Source organism: Gossypium hirsutum, chromosome D05 (genome assembly GCF_007990345.1).
Source record: "Gossypium hirsutum isolate 1008001.06 chromosome D05, Gossypium_hirsutum_v2.1, whole genome shotgun sequence".
Taxonomy (NCBI): domain Eukaryota; kingdom Viridiplantae; phylum Streptophyta; class Magnoliopsida; order Malvales; family Malvaceae; genus Gossypium; species Gossypium hirsutum.
This window is the reverse complement of record NC_053441.1, coordinates 1,330,424-1,344,954: the sequence shown is the minus strand read 5'-3', so window position 1 is coordinate 1,344,954 and position 14,531 is coordinate 1,330,424. Positions and strand designations below refer to the sequence as shown.

General features: G+C 30.3%; 2 protein-coding genes and 2 non-coding genes across 5 annotated transcripts; all 4 read right to left on the bottom strand.

Moving 5' to 3' along the window:
• Window positions 1–1,378: 1,378 nt before the first annotated feature.
• On the bottom strand, window positions 1,379–3,843 carry LOC121217451 (monogalactosyldiacylglycerol synthase 2, chloroplastic). Its single transcript, XM_041093039.1, has 8 exons — window positions 3,262–3,843; window positions 2,995–3,167; window positions 2,755–2,916; window positions 2,524–2,665; window positions 2,212–2,436; window positions 2,061–2,123; window positions 1,917–1,991; window positions 1,379–1,830 (listed from the first exon to the last, which is right to left on the bottom strand). Exons 1-8 carry the CDS (start codon window positions 3,565–3,567, stop codon window positions 1,570–1,572), a joined length of 1,407 nt encoding a protein of 468 aa, XP_040948973.1. The 5' UTR covers window positions 3,568–3,843; the 3' UTR covers window positions 1,379–1,569.
• A 3,279-nt stretch (window positions 3,844–7,122) lies between these two features.
• On the bottom strand, window positions 7,123–7,196 carry TRNAR-UCG (transfer RNA arginine (anticodon UCG)). Its single transcript has one exon. It is a non-coding gene; the product is annotated as a tRNA-Arg (tRNA).
• A 249-nt stretch (window positions 7,197–7,445) lies between these two features.
• On the bottom strand, window positions 7,446–7,519 carry TRNAR-UCG (transfer RNA arginine (anticodon UCG)). The gene has a single exon. It is a non-coding gene; the product is annotated as a tRNA-Arg (tRNA).
• Window positions 7,520–8,261: 742 nt separating this feature from the next.
• Window positions 8,262–10,868, bottom strand: LOC121217450 (uncharacterized). 2 transcript variants are annotated; one of them, XM_041093037.1, is made up of 4 exons: window positions 10,555–10,868; window positions 9,392–9,435; window positions 9,001–9,271; window positions 8,262–8,801 (listed from the first exon to the last, which is right to left on the bottom strand). In XM_041093037.1, the coding sequence occupies exons 1-4, from the start codon at window positions 10,619–10,621 to the stop codon at window positions 8,512–8,514; spliced, it is 672 nt and encodes a 223-aa protein (XP_040948971.1). In that variant the 5' UTR covers window positions 10,622–10,868; the 3' UTR covers window positions 8,262–8,511. The 2 variants fall into 2 exon arrangements, with proteins under 2 accessions (XP_040948971.1, XP_040948972.1); XM_041093038.1 differs by lacking the exon at window positions 10,555–10,868 and adding an exon at window positions 9,873–10,521.
• Between the last annotated feature and the right edge of the window lie 3,663 nt (window positions 10,869–14,531).

Sequence of the window (14,531 nt, the reverse complement as noted above, 5' to 3'; positions counted from 1 at the left end):
AATAATAGATAATAGTATTATAATGAAAATATTAATCTTCAGATAAAATGAATATGAAAGAAACTTTGATTGTACTAAAAAATAATATGTAAAAGGTTAAATATCATGCATAAAAAGACAAGCCAACTCCAACCCTATCCAACCCAACCCATGAAAATCCAACCACCTCCGTGCTTGTCATGGGTACAGCGAACCAGTTTTTGGAGTTTACGTTGGGAGTCAACATGTGGAGGGAAAGGAATCAACCAAAAAATATTCTTTACTGGGGCCGTTTATGAGCTGCCGCCATGGATCTCAGTTCTTGGAAACATTGTATTCTTTCAACATCACGATAACAACGGAGTCTATACCTACTACTTTTAGCACCTGTGAATGGAGTTTCAAGCGGCGGTACCCTCTAATATCTGTCACTCACCAATCAACAAGTATATCTGTTTAATATCTGTTACTGGTTTCAATTGGATATATATATTTTACCCTCTTTGATATAGAAATCCATTTATTCATTCATGTCCCAAATTGCAAATTCAGACTGTTTCATGTCCCTGTCACTGCCATGCTGGCACCGTTAAGTTAAGGGGTTGATGAGTCAAAACAGTCTGGCCATCACACAACTGAGGAGAAAAAAATATGCATACAGCTCATATGTTAAACCATTGACAAGTTGTAAATCTGTTTGAGGTCATCATTATCAATCTTTTCATGCACATCTCAAATAACATTTTCTTTGGTTTTAATCATACCTTTGAATGAAGAGTCAAACCTACCAGTACCCCTTCAGATTCCAACCAACTCTTCAATAGCATTTTCCCTTTGTTACTGTCCTTTTTGGGACATTCCCCATTAATATTTTGCATTCTTTTGGGGTGTTGCCATTAAATTTTTCTATGTACTTCAAAGTTATAAAACCATCATTGGTTGTTGGTGTTTGATATGTTGCTTATTATTTAAGATTCTGAACAAAAATAGAGTAAAATTTAAAGCATAATTCCAAAAAAAAAAAAACACCAACATTATTCAAATATACAAATATATCAAACTATTTAAGGTGTTAAAAATTATATAAATATATAGAAAAAAAGGAATACGAAGGTATTTTTTTGAGCACTGCATTAATAATTAAAATCTACCAGACACTGACACAAGCAAGTGGTGTTTTTGGAAATACATGGGTGTTGGCTTTTAATTAAAATGAATAAATAAAAAGGAAATGATGTTGATTTATAGCTTTTAACATATTAATTCATTTAAGCAAGCTTACCTCCAATCAGAATTTTGCCTTAACTTTGAAGCAAGAACAAAACGTCATTCCAAGTGTAGCAGACTTTTGGTTTTACACTTAAACTATACTCCTTAGCTTAAATATCAAAGACCAAACTTTAAGCAGAAACGTAATGCCATATTAAGTGAAAAGAAACCAAACCAAACCAAAAAACTGCAACACTACAACATTTTCAACTTTCACATTAACCTAATTTACACACTTTTTCAGCAGACCATAGTGGCCAAAGAATAAAGCTTTACCTATAAAACAAATCTTAGTTATATGGAAGATGTAGAGGTTATCTATTAAATTACGTTTGTTAATGAGGATGTTGAGTCGTAAGGAATGTTGGCTAAAGGTCCTCTTTGACAAGCAAGTTCATGGATATCCTTTACAATATCAAAGACGGCCTCTGGTTGTGCTAGTTTAAGAGCATTCTCCGACATTCTTTTGAGTTCGTCTGTCTTCGTGCTGAACCATTCCGACACGATTCTTGCTGTTTCCTTCGGACTTCTGGTGAATACGCCTGCTCCGTTGTCTACTACGTAAGGTACATTACCCTTTTCCTGCAATAAAAAAATGAAGGGTAATGGTTAAGGACGGCAAAAGTTGAAGCCATTGAAGCACATCTTCTAAGTAATCGTAACTAAACCTGTCCTGGAATGTAGTCATTGAGAACAATTGGAAGTCCCCTAATCAAGGCCTCTGCAATGGTACCAGGACCAGCCTGTAATTTCATTTAGACAGATTAATCTATGTATATTAAGCAAGAATATGTGCAAATATAGGTTCTTACCTTTGTAATTATGCAGTCACAAGCTCCCATCCATTTCTCCATTTGGGTTTCGAACCCTCTGACCTGCAGTGGAGGGAAAACATTGTTTAACTGACTGTTTCTCATTAATTGCCTGTTTGTTGCATACATGTGGTAAGTTCAATGAAATTACCTTCACTGGGATCTTCCATTCCAGTGATTCCAATGTAGAGGCAAGGGCTTTGTTTCGGCCACATATTATGATTAGTTGCCCTATTGGTTTCCCTTGATCGTTATCGTATAATGATTCGCCGAGAACCATGGCTGTTTTCTTAACAGGCCCCATTCCTTCACCCCCTCCCATCAGCAAAACAGCAGGCAAACCAGGGTCTAGCTCGAGCTCTTTTCTTAAATCATCCTACAATACATAGACAAGAAGAATGCATAAAAAAAAGACCATGATATAAAGATTGATTGTTTTGTTATGTCTGGTAAGATCCTCAACCTTGGAAAGAACCGCACGAGCAAATGAAGGCCGAATCGGAAGACCAAAAACCTGGATTTGGGACTCTTCAAGACCATCATATAAAGCTCTTTTGGCTACCTCCTTTGAAGGGCAGTAGCATCTGTTAACCCTTGGATGAAACCTGAACCGAATTTTCAACTGTTTAAAGATATCAAGGAACATGGATATAAAATGGAAATCTAGAAGTTTACAGGCTTTTGATGAACTGACCATGTGGGATGACAGGTATTGAGGTCTGTAATTACAGTAACAAAGATTACTTTCTTTTGAAGGCTTTTCCATTTAAGAACTGAGAGAGGAATGTGTTGCATCAATGGATGTACACTTATGATAATGTCTGGCTTGTATTCCATTAAACCAGCCTCAACCTCCCTTCAATGACAGATAACATAATTTAAGTTGTGATGAAATTAGAAAATGAAATTTATGTTGAAATAAGGATCAACATACTTGGCGTAATAGGAAGCAATGGCAGCAAGATAGCTGCTATGTATCCATCTAGGAGAAGTACTGTGAAAAGTTACTTTCCAGAGTTGTACATGTTTCACCATGAACTTGTAAGACCTTTCCATGTCGTTCAATGGCCAGCCTGTGTATTCTTTCCAGACATCTTTCACATATATCTGAAAAGAACATAGGAAAATCCGTTACCTGGTAAATTAAATTGTAGATCTAGATGAACAGATGAAAAAGAAATGATAGAAACAAGCAAATCACCCTGTATTCATCTCCAAACTCGATCCGAAAGGCTTCTCGAATAGCCTCGGCTGAAGCTCTATGGCCACCACCTGTGTCACTCATGAGAATCAGCACATTCTTGCTTCGTTCAGCACCCATCTGCATCAACTGTATGGTTCCATCCTCATCCTCGTATTCATCTTCACTCTCATATGAACACCGCCTTCGATGTTTACGATGATGATGATAATAATAGCCGTTGTTGTTGATGCCGCCGTAAACTCTCTGCCATACCTTCTCTGTAATTGAAACAACTTTTTCGGGCGACGCTACCTTCATCACCATATCCACCAAGAAGAAAAGAAAACAAGATACCAAGAAAGACAAAGAACCCTTTGGAAGTTTAACTGTTTTAACTGCCAACTACCCTTTTCCCGACAACAAGAAATGGAAGTTTTCCGGTAGAGTTACAGAGATTTGACTGCAGAGAGGCAGAGAAGCAGATGAGCAAAAAAAATGATGTCGTTTAAGGTTTATGAAGAATATAAGCTGGCAAAACGTTGAAGTTAAAAAAATTGCAGAAGCAAACTGAGAATAATTTATTGGTGGAAAATTTTGAGTGTAATGAATTTGCAACCATCAGATTCGCATTTTATTATGGAATGTTCGAGAGGGAAGATTCGAATCTTTTTCTGTGTTCTACTTTTAGTTTGATTACATCAAATTAGATTAAGATGTACCATAATTATTTAATTTACGCTAATAAAACCACATCTTAAAAGTATATACGTGTTTTTAATAATTTTTTTTATAAATATAAAATCTTTTTAAGAACTGTGGATTTATGGAATATAGCTTCTAAAATTGGAGTAAGAAAACTAATAAGTATGAAAATTTAAACACTGTTTTTTTCTTTCTTGTCCTTCTTTTTGGGATGTTTGTAGTAAAAGGCAGGTTTTATATTTTCAGATTTTTTTTTTAATGATCGGTGAAGGATATCCGTATGTTAAAAAGTGAAAAAAAAAACCAGGATTTTATTTAAAATCAGGGTAAATTAAAAGTTATTTGGAGACCGTGTGCAACAATAAAACATATTAAAATTTAAGTTGAAATTTTGGAAATAATATATTAATTTTCCAACACTATAAAATACATATAAAAAAAATTAGAGTAGAAGCATTGTAGAATTTAGATTACTTGAATTTTCAATAAAACATTACTTTTGTATAAAATTTCAAGTTTCTACTCAATCTTCATTTTTTTTTCATCTCAACCATTTTCTTATACTTCAATATTCAAATTTTAAATTTATTTAATATTATTAGATTATTCATAATAATTCACTTTGATTTGCTTTTTGCTTTTTCTATTTAGGTTTTGGGTTACTGACAAAATAGAATTTTGCTTTATAACTTTTAGATGCTATTGGTAAAATTTCAAAATTGCTTTTCATAAATATTCTTTAAAAAAGTTAAGTTTTCAAGAAAATAAATAAGATTATAACTCATATATAATATTTTCATTATATCATGTTTTAAACTTATTTTCATTATTTAAATATAAATCTTTATTTTCAAAAAAAAATTAATTGTATTTAATAGAATTCAATTCAATTCTAATAATTCTACTTAAATTATTTTTTTATTAAACCCTACATAAATCTACAAGGTTTGAATGAAGTTGATGGGTGAAACAAAATTTCATGAAAAAAAATTAAAAATAGGCTTAAAGATAAGTTTGGCCATTACCATTTATATATTTTATCAAAATTGTCTTAATTGTATTTTTTTTAGTCTTTTTTTTATCATCAACTTTTGTTTTTTATTTTTCAAACTGTTTTTTTTTCTTACAGATTTAATGAAAGTATCGTTAAAATTTTTTAATGGAGACGATGTGAAATATTTCTAATGAGATGTAATTTATTACTTATATAACCCAATAAAACAATTACATGTGAAAAAAAATTTATTATCTAAAAAAAGTTTCAAAATGAACACATACATTTGTTTACTGAAAGATAATTAATAAATCAAACAAAAATTACCGAATGTGTGCATTCATTTTGAAACATTTTTTAGATAATTACATTAATTTTCTTTAAATTAAGAGATATCTTTTTTTTAACTTCATGAATTATTTATTTTATTATTTTCCACATGTAATTATTTTATTAGATTATCTAAGTAATAAATTACATCTCATTAAAAATATTCCACATTATCTCGTTAATTATTTTAACTGTACTTTCATCAAATCTGTTACAATTTGAAAAAAAAGAAAAGAAAATAAAGGTTGATGACAAAAAAACTCAAAAATACAATTAGGATTATCTTAACAAACCATATAAACATTAATGATCAAATTTATCATTAAGCCAATAAAAAAATTCACTTAGAATTTCTTTTTCCCAAACCGGTTTTTACATAAAAATAAATCATTAGAGTAAGACATAATGTAATGTAATGTAAGTGTATACGCAACTTGTTTGCGTGAAAGTAAAAATCCATTAAAATGGTAAGTAAGTTACTTAACTTTTTAATCTATGTTCATATTTTTAATTAAGTATGCCATAGTTTGAATATTTTCAATTACACTTTCCAGCTTGGATAGTAATACATGGGCTTAACCCTTCTTAGTATCCAAATTTTTACCCTGCTAACATTTTCCCTAAACTTTTGATGTTACATTTTCTCATTCTTCATTTAATTCCGAGTCATTTTCTCATTAATTTTAGAAACTGCATTTCATATTGTTTTTAGAACACGGTTTTGAAAAGTCTAATTTAAATTTTGAATGTTGAATATTGTCGTCAAAAAATAATTTTTAGAAATGAAATGTTAATTTTAAATATAATGTTGTGAAGTTTAAATGCGCATTTAAATAATATTAAAATTCGTTAATATTATAATATTTTAGTACGAAAATAAAAAAAATATTTTAATATGTAAAATATAAATTTTAAATATTTATAGATAGATATAAATATTAATTATTTGTAAAATTTAATTTAAATATATAAATTATATTTTAAATATGATTAAAATATAACAATTATAAATTTAAACATATAATGATATATATTTAAAAAAATTCAACAAAAATATTTATAAACCTTGTATTTAAATATTACATAAAATATTCTTAACCCTTATTTATATAATTATATTTAATATATTTTTAAAAAATTATTTTTGTTTTTGGGTTTAAAAGTAATTTTAATTTAAAAAGGGTCTCTTTAGTAAATTAAATCCAATGCATTTGACCTTATTGCACACAAAAAGGATGGCTGGGCCTAATAATACTAAAAGCCAATTTTCATTTTCAATCAAATTCGAATGAGACTCGTAGTTAATCTGTTAAAGGATACACAATTTTAAAAAAAAAATTATTATATTAATATTTATTTTTCTTTTAAATATATATAAATATAAAGAAAATATCGGATAGTCTTTCCTACAAGAAAAGATTCATTTATTGTAGTGGAAGACAATCAGTCAGTTCCGCAATGAAAATGAACTAATTAAAAAGTTCAAATAAACAAACTCAAATAATTCATTTTTCTTTTAAGTTCTAGGACATCATATTATTTATATCATATTTTTTGAGAGGAATTGTTTGTATACCTTTTGATCCGAAGTCAAAGGAGCTAATCTACAGTGCTATGCAGTCCCTACATATTATTATTTTAATTTCATATAACCTCATGAAGATTCATTTATTACAATAAGGAAAAAAAACCTCTTTTTTCATTGTTATTTATATATTACTAAAAACACCGAAAAGATTCATTTTCAGAGATTAAAAATTGAATCCAATGTATTTGACCTTATTGCACAAAAAAAACGATGGCTGGGCCTATATAATATTGAAAGCCCAAAATGAAGAACACAAAAAAAGCATCGACCACAGTGGGAGTCGAACCAACGACCTTTTGATCCGAAGTCAAACGCGCTAATCCACTGCGCTATGCGGTCCCTACACGCCATTGGTGTAATATTTTGGTTTCATATAATCTCATAAAGATTCATTTATTACAATAAGGAAAAAAGACCTCTTTTTCATTGTTATTTATTTATTACTAACAACACCGAAAAGATTCATTTTGTTTCTTTGATATTTTCAGAGATTAAAAATTAAATCCAATGTATTTGACCTTATTGCACAACAAAAGGATGGTTGGGCCTATAGAATACCGAAGCCCAAAATGCAGAACATAAAACCTACGACCACAGTGGGAGTCGAACCCACGACCTTTTGATCCGAAGTCAAACGCGCTAATCCACTGCGCTATGCGGTCCTTACGTGGTCCTTTGTTATTATTTATTTTAATATCTTAACAAAATGGTTTCCTCAATATAATTTAAATTCAACTTTGCTTGTGATGGTTAATCGAATTATCCTTCAGCTTTATTTATTTATTTATTTTTATAAAGACGTATAAATTTTGAGGAAAATTGTTAATCGAACTAGGAATAATATCTCGTTGTCCTACTTACCAAAATGAGAACTGTCCATACGGTTTGATGAGTATGATTGCGTATTTCGGATTAAGTGTATTTGTGTAATTTAGATTAATATCCTATATATATTACATGTGTTATTGTTACTTAGTTTGAAATTATAAATTTTATTATTTAGATTAAAATGTGTCTATAATCTTTATATTTTTTAAAAATTGAGAATTTATTTCTTATTATACTTGTATTTTTAGAAATTTAATTCCTTTACTTTTTAGATTTTAATATTCAAATCTAACTGTTAACACTGTTAATTTTTTTTATTAAATTGGATACTATGACGTTTTAAAATAAAAGCAAAACCTACTCAATTAGTATCCAAATAATTAAAAGATCTAAATTCTTTGAAAAGTACAAGGACTTTAGACATATTTTAACCTATTATTTATTATATGTTATTTTAAACACGTCCCTATGTTATACAGAGGTAGTTTTCATGTGCATACTGATAAAATTTCTAATAACTTGCTTCGTTTGCATGCCATTACTGATGTCTTGTTGTTCAAAATGCAAAATACCTGGTTAAGATCCTAATTTGTAAACCTTCACTGTAATAGGTTTTAAGGTACAAGAAGAAAAGCCTTCAGGGTACTAAACTAGCTCTAATCTTAGCAAAATACAAAATACCTGGTTAAGATCCTAATGTGTAAACCTTCACCTTTCATCACAACAAACAGCCTACATTCATTTCCTATAATACTTTAAGAAATTTAGTATGATAAATTTTATGTGGACATCTATATGCATAATCACTTCTTTCTTGTTCGAACCATCAAACTTGTGATGGGGAACCTGAACATAAAGGACATGGCGGGTCACGCCTGTTCTCGAAACTCGTTCTCCCTTCCAAACAATCTGCATGATATGCATGCCCGCAAACTAGAACTGCCACGACAGAGAATTCAGTAGAAGCCAGGGTATTTCCGAGAAAACACGGTTTCCGTCTCAGATGCTTTTGGCATAGGCCACAAATCATCTTCACCTTGTCAGGTGATACCGGATCCGTCACCAACAAACTGGACCTAATCCTTTCGGGTCTGCCGAACGCTTTTTGTCTACCATCTGTAGAAGTTGGGACACTTTAGATAGCATGGCAAAACATAAACCAGAATGAAACACTTAATTTTGGCTATGAAATCTCGATATCTTGTTTTATCATTTATGCACCGATTTTGATAAGTTAAAAGATTCATTCACACTATCACATGCTATGGAAACAAACAGATTCATGGCATGAAAACCAATAAAAGATGCATGTAACCTGATTGGCGTCCAGGCTCTTGGCTGGAATCAGTGAACTTGAACGACAACCTCTCATCATGTAAAGGACTAATCTTGGCACGAGAAGTTGATGGATTAGAATGGTTGCCAAAGTTTTGGAATTGGTAATGCTGGTCATAGTAACGGCGTGATCGTTTTGAAAATATCGAACGCCCGAAATTGTAATGGCGTTGACCAACTGAAGAGTTGGGATTTAGTAGCTTCATTGAACCATCTCTAACATCCATGCCAGCATCCAAATTGAATGAAGGCTATAAAACAAAGAGAGATAAAAAAAATCAATGAACTATTGCAGACCATCCAGTTGACAAAGAGATGGAGGGGCAAAAACATTATTATATCCAAGTAACGAACAAGGAAAAGTACAAAACCTCGTTGGATAATAACTCTGTTCCCGATGAGCATGGCATGCCGGCTGCAATATTTAATAAAGAGCACAACCATTATCCATATTCTTAACTTTCGCATTATAAAGACAAAGAATTTTTAGCACTTTCAGAATATCAGATTATAAAGCTGAAGATAAACCAATCCATTGCACGGACATATTTCATCTACCGAGACCAAGATGATCACCACAATCTCATTATGACCACATCAAGGTAGCAAAAGAAAAGTATTGAACCACCTTTTCTAACCCGAACCAATGTGCATCAACTTAATAACATATACAGAAGACCTAATATCTAGATGATACTGCAAACAAATGCTCAATCTAATAGGTCCTACGTTTAGTAAATAAGATGCAAAACAGCTTCCAATCAAATGAAAAAGAGCACAAAAATTTCAAAGAGAATATATACATATTAATGGTAGACTGCAAAATTGTTTAAGCTATTGTTAGTTTGTTACCTATAAATTTTCCATTAATCATCCTCGCAATACCTGTTAAGATTGGGCATAGTTTGCAATGTTTATGAACAGAAATCTCCTAAGTTTCACAACACCATGAAGGTTTGTATGATCAAAATAAAATACAACACTTCCGTAACGTAAAAGCGCAAAGAAGCCAGACGAACCTGTGTTCATCCGGAACATTCTAGGCCAGGAACAGACAAAACATTCTAGCCCTGGTTTCTGATATCAATTTTTCATAACTAAAACTCCCCTAAAGGCCAAGAACCGTATCAACAAAAGTAACCATTGAAGAGACATACAAGAATATGATTCTCCAACCTATTTGATACCATAAATGAAACTCTTTTTTTTCTCTTCAAATCTCATAATTCATAGAATCCCACAACACTCCAAATCAAATAGCATCAAAAAACAAGCATTAATAATGATGATAATAAACAATTCAAGAAATTAAAACCGTGTAATCAACAGAGAAAATAAGAAGTACACACCCAGATCAAATATTGATGAATAATTGAATAAAACCTTGACCCAACAAGCCAGAAAAATTAACAAAATTAAAAAAGAAAGAAGAAAAATTACGATGGCGGCATACCAAATTTCGAACATTTTTCATGTACCTAAAAGGCTTCAAACTTAGATTGGAACAAAATAAAAAAGAAAAAAATAAACGTACCCGAAGAAGAAGGAAGGTGGAGATTATGATGATTAAGATGTTGGGAGCTTGCCCTTCTCTTTCCCATTTTAATGACTTAAAATTGAGACCAAAAAGAAAACGAAACAAAAAATAGTAAATTATCCAAAATTAAAATGACAGAGGAAGTTATTTCGAGGACAATGCACAGCCAAAGTAAACCATAACCCCAAAAGCTTTTTTTTTTTTTTAAGGATATTTGGGTTCTGGGAACTGTACGGTCAGTTTGATTTTGTATGAAACAATGGCACGGCCGGCAATTTTATTTGGGCTTTTTTTCTGTAAGGGTGTTTTGTTTGGTGAGAGATTATAGGAAAGTGTAAGAATATGAACAAAACAACACGTGCATTGCGAAGTTTGGATGTTTAGCCAAAAATTAACTTTTATGTGTTTGTTTTAAAAAAATAAAATATATTTAAAAAGGATAAACCACACACAAACCACTTAACTATTAATAAATTTATATTTTGCTCACTCACTTTTAAAAATTGAATCATTCATTAAAATTACTGAATTATTAATAAAATAATAATAAATATTCAATATCACTCTACACCCACTTATACCTATTAACAGTTGACGAAATAAAATTTATTATATTTCAAATTCAATTTTCATTCTCGTGCGATATAATATATTAAATTTAATTTTTAAAACTATTATTTTTCACGAATATTATAAAATAATGTATTCTAAAAACAGTATTATTATCATTTAAATATACTATAACAATACTATATATATTAAATAGTATTTGAATGAAAAATGAAGGTTTGTAAATTTGTTTTCCTCAATTTCCAGTAAAATTGATTAATATAAAATCAAATTGCAGTGAGCTAGAATCTCTCCCTACTGCCAACTCTAGCGTTGCGAGGATTACTTTTATTTTTTTCGGAAATATGTGCATCACTAAAATGAGAATCAAAGCATATTACAATAGGAGTTGTAGTTCTACACGTGGCTTCTGCGCAATGGCAGAAAGCGTATATATATTGATCAAAATGTATAAAATATCCAACTTGGCATTCCTTCGAGGGGATGGTGTGGGGAGGGAGGATTTTTTATTTAATAGTACTATAACTATTTTAATTAGAATTAATTTAAAAGTATTCTTAATTATATTTTTAAAGTGACATGGCACAATTTCATTGGCTAGAATCTTTTTTAACGGCTTTAATGGCAGATACCCACTTCAATAGCATAATCAAAATTTAGGTAGCCAGGTGAACAGAAAATAATTTTAAGTACTTAACTCAGACAAAACCAATAATATAAGATTAAGCTTAAAATTAAGAAAGACGGTCTTCCAAATCTAAATTTTCTTAATAAATACGAATATAATGTTCATTTCGGTCTAAAGTCGACAAAGGCCCGAATCAACACAGGCTTGGATCATTGATAACAATACCTAGTTTGGATCCAATATACCTCAAACGCTAGAGGATAAATTAAACTAAATTGGTAGCTCGCAACCATGGCGGCTTTTCTTTTTTCTTATTCGAAGTCACCATGGCATATATGAAAGCCTAAAACGTCATTCTTAGGTGATTTCGTTTATCAATACTTCTAATATAATGTCTTCTTTTTCACCCTATAGTCTTCATGAATTATGACAACAAATTACTTTAAACATTTTATTTAAAAATAAAATATTTTTTCATATAAATATACACAAAAATAATATAAAAATACATTTTTTCCCTTCCTTTTCCATAGAAAACCAAATGATATTAGAGTAAATTGCATCTAAAGTCACTAAATTATTAGTAATTTTACGTTTTGATCACCCAATTTCAAAAAATTAAAAAACCGTTAGTGAACTATTTAAACGTTTTCATTTAACTAATTGGACAGTTAAAATAGCTGTCATAGCCTGTATGACCACATTTGTTTAACCGCTTGCACTGATTGAAATGTCTCATTCATTTCTCTTCTACAATTCTTATTTTTTTCAAACAATATTGAATGTCATGAATCTATGAAACCTAAAATCCGAACACTTTTTTCTACCAATCTCCGAATTGACTTAGACCTAAGATTTATTCTCCTACTTGTCGATTGGCATTGATCTATTGTACCAATCATTGAATCGTCGCATGAAATTTGTTAGCCAATATTTTAAAAAGAAAAAAAATTAACAATCTAGGGACTTACATAAAAATATTTAAATAAATTAATAATTAAAATAAAAAAATTTAAACAGTTCAGTAACCAAAATATACATTTACTAATACTGGACATGTCCACGTGAAGACGAATTGACTCCTATACAAACCTTGATGTATTTCCTTTTATTATGGGTGTGCAAAATTCAAGTAAAACCGAAAAATTCGATTAATCGGTCGGTTAACCGAATTTTTCAGTCAGGGGTCGGTTAATTATTTTTTAATTTTTCGGTTAACGGTTAATTCGGTTCGAAACCAGTCGGTTAACCGAAAAAATTAATAAATAAAATTATAATATATGAATAGGCCCACTATTCACTTAAGCTCAATCCAAACCCAAGTATCCACCCCAACCCAATTATAAAAATTACAAATAATTTAATAAATAAAAATAAATTTCAAAGACTTATGTAATATTTTTAATTATGGAGTGATTTAGTTCGGTTAATTCGGGTAATTCGATTAATTTGGTTAATTTCGGTAATTCGGTTAATTTTTAACCAAAAATAAAAACCATATAATTTTCGGTTAATTTCATTAACCGACCGAATTAACCGAAAAAATTTCGGTTTGGTTAACAGTTAAAAATTTTGAAAAGTCGATTAATTCGATTAATGTTATTTCGGGTCGATTAACCGACTGAACACCCTTACTTTTTATATATTGTAATGGAAGTATGATTAAGCGGCTATTATGTATTATTTAAATTATTTTAATTCTCATCGAAAGATAGAAAAGTATGTGTTATTTTCTTAAGTTTATTTATAACATTTGAATTTTTTATTTTATTCTGTTCAAATTATTTTATTAAAAATGATAGCAGTAGAGGAGATAATTTTTAAATTGTAAAATGACCGGAATATCAAAATTTCGACTGTTACATTAATGAAAGAATGGAAATATTTGAAATAATTAAGAGAGAAGGGGGAGAAAAATAGGTGGAAGCTTCACATTGAACGTAGAAAAGAGACTGCCAATAAGGAGAGAGGGGGGGGGGGAAGAAGGGTTGAAAATCGAAACCACTTAAAAACTATCACGTTTTTGTACTTTTACGAAATAGTGGACCTACATAATACGTGTTTTTAGTTTCACGACCCAAACCGAATGTACCTTTTTTGATTCGCATAATGTCGAAATGAAAGCTAGGTAGCTACCAGCCATAATGTTACCAGATGAACACCAAATCTGACGTGGAATAAATGTGACAATTATTTACATACAAATATATATTAAGATTTAGTTTGTAGGTTTAACTCAATCGAGTATTTTATTCCTAAAGTAGTATATCTATAGAAGAAAGAGGTTGGTCGTGTCCAATACAACCTCTCTTATCTTTATTAACTCGGTAGGAGGCATCCTAATTATCATTGACTGCTCCGATTGTTTTAAAAAAGTCCTAATTTTAATTTACCTTTTTGTCTTCTAAAATTGATTTATAAACTGCCAATAATCTATTATACTTGTACTTTTATAGTATTTATAGCGTTTCTAAAATAGTTGGCAAATGAGTCACCACATAATATTAGCCAAAAATAACAGGCTGGCTTTGGATCCCCACCACCAGGTTCAATGATTTTACTTCAGTTTTTGCCTCCAGTAAAAGCAATAGCTTTGTTAAAGTACAAATGTCCCAAAATAGGAGTCCCTACTTTGTAAAGGGCCGACAATGGTCCCTTTTTAACCCTTTATTAAATAATTATATTATATCTCAATTAAATCGTAAACAATAATAGAAATATTTTAATTTTCTTTTTTCTGTCAATGAAATTTAAATTCAAAATGTTACTTAAAAAA